The sequence below is a fragment of the Egretta garzetta genome, unplaced genomic scaffold (genome assembly GCF_000687185.1).
Source record: "Egretta garzetta isolate BGI_Z169 unplaced genomic scaffold, ASM68718v1 scaffold1998, whole genome shotgun sequence".
Classification (NCBI taxonomy): Eukaryota; Metazoa; Chordata; class Aves; order Pelecaniformes; family Ardeidae; genus Egretta; species Egretta garzetta.
The window spans coordinates 4,187-4,615 of NW_009260554.1; the positions used below are offsets into that span (position 1 = coordinate 4,187).

The window sequence follows — 429 nt, forward strand, 5'->3', positions numbered from 1 at the left end:
TCGTCTCCACCATCTCCAGCTTCCCCACCTCCACCACCCCCCCCCCAACCCCCCCCTCACATCCCACCTCGTGTCTCCCTCCCCCGGGCGCACCTTGTCCTCCTCACGCACGACGTACTGGGCCACCTTGAAGGAGCTGAGGTACTCGTTCATGTTCTGCACGTCGGCATCATCGGTGGCATCTTGGTTGCGGTCGAGCAGCCGGGCGATGGCCTCGTTGTCGTAGTGGATGACGCTGCTGTCCTCCTCCTTGTTCTCCCCTGCGCCGGTGACACGCTGGTGACACGGCCTGGCTTGGGCCAGCAGGGCCTGGCACGGCTCAACATGGCCTTGGCGTGTTCCACCATGGCCCAACATGGCTGGACATGACCTAGCATGGCCCAGCATGGCTCAACATGGCCGGACATGGCCCAGCATGGCCCAACGTGG

At 64.6% G+C, this 429-nt stretch overlaps 1 protein-coding gene across 1 annotated transcript in view; it reads right to left on the reverse strand.

Moving 5' to 3' along the window:
- LOC118452876 (chromodomain-helicase-DNA-binding protein 3-like) overlaps nt 1-357 on the reverse strand; it is a gene marked incomplete at its 3' end in the record, with an annotated part of 1,750 nt that extends 1,393 nt beyond the window's left edge. Inside the window, exon 1 of the mRNA XM_035900167.1 lies at nt 94-357. Within this exon, the coding sequence (XP_035756060.1) occupies nt 94-357 (264 nt within the window). The remainder of the gene's footprint in view (nt 1-93) is intronic.
- Between the last annotated feature and the right edge of the window lie 72 nt (nt 358-429).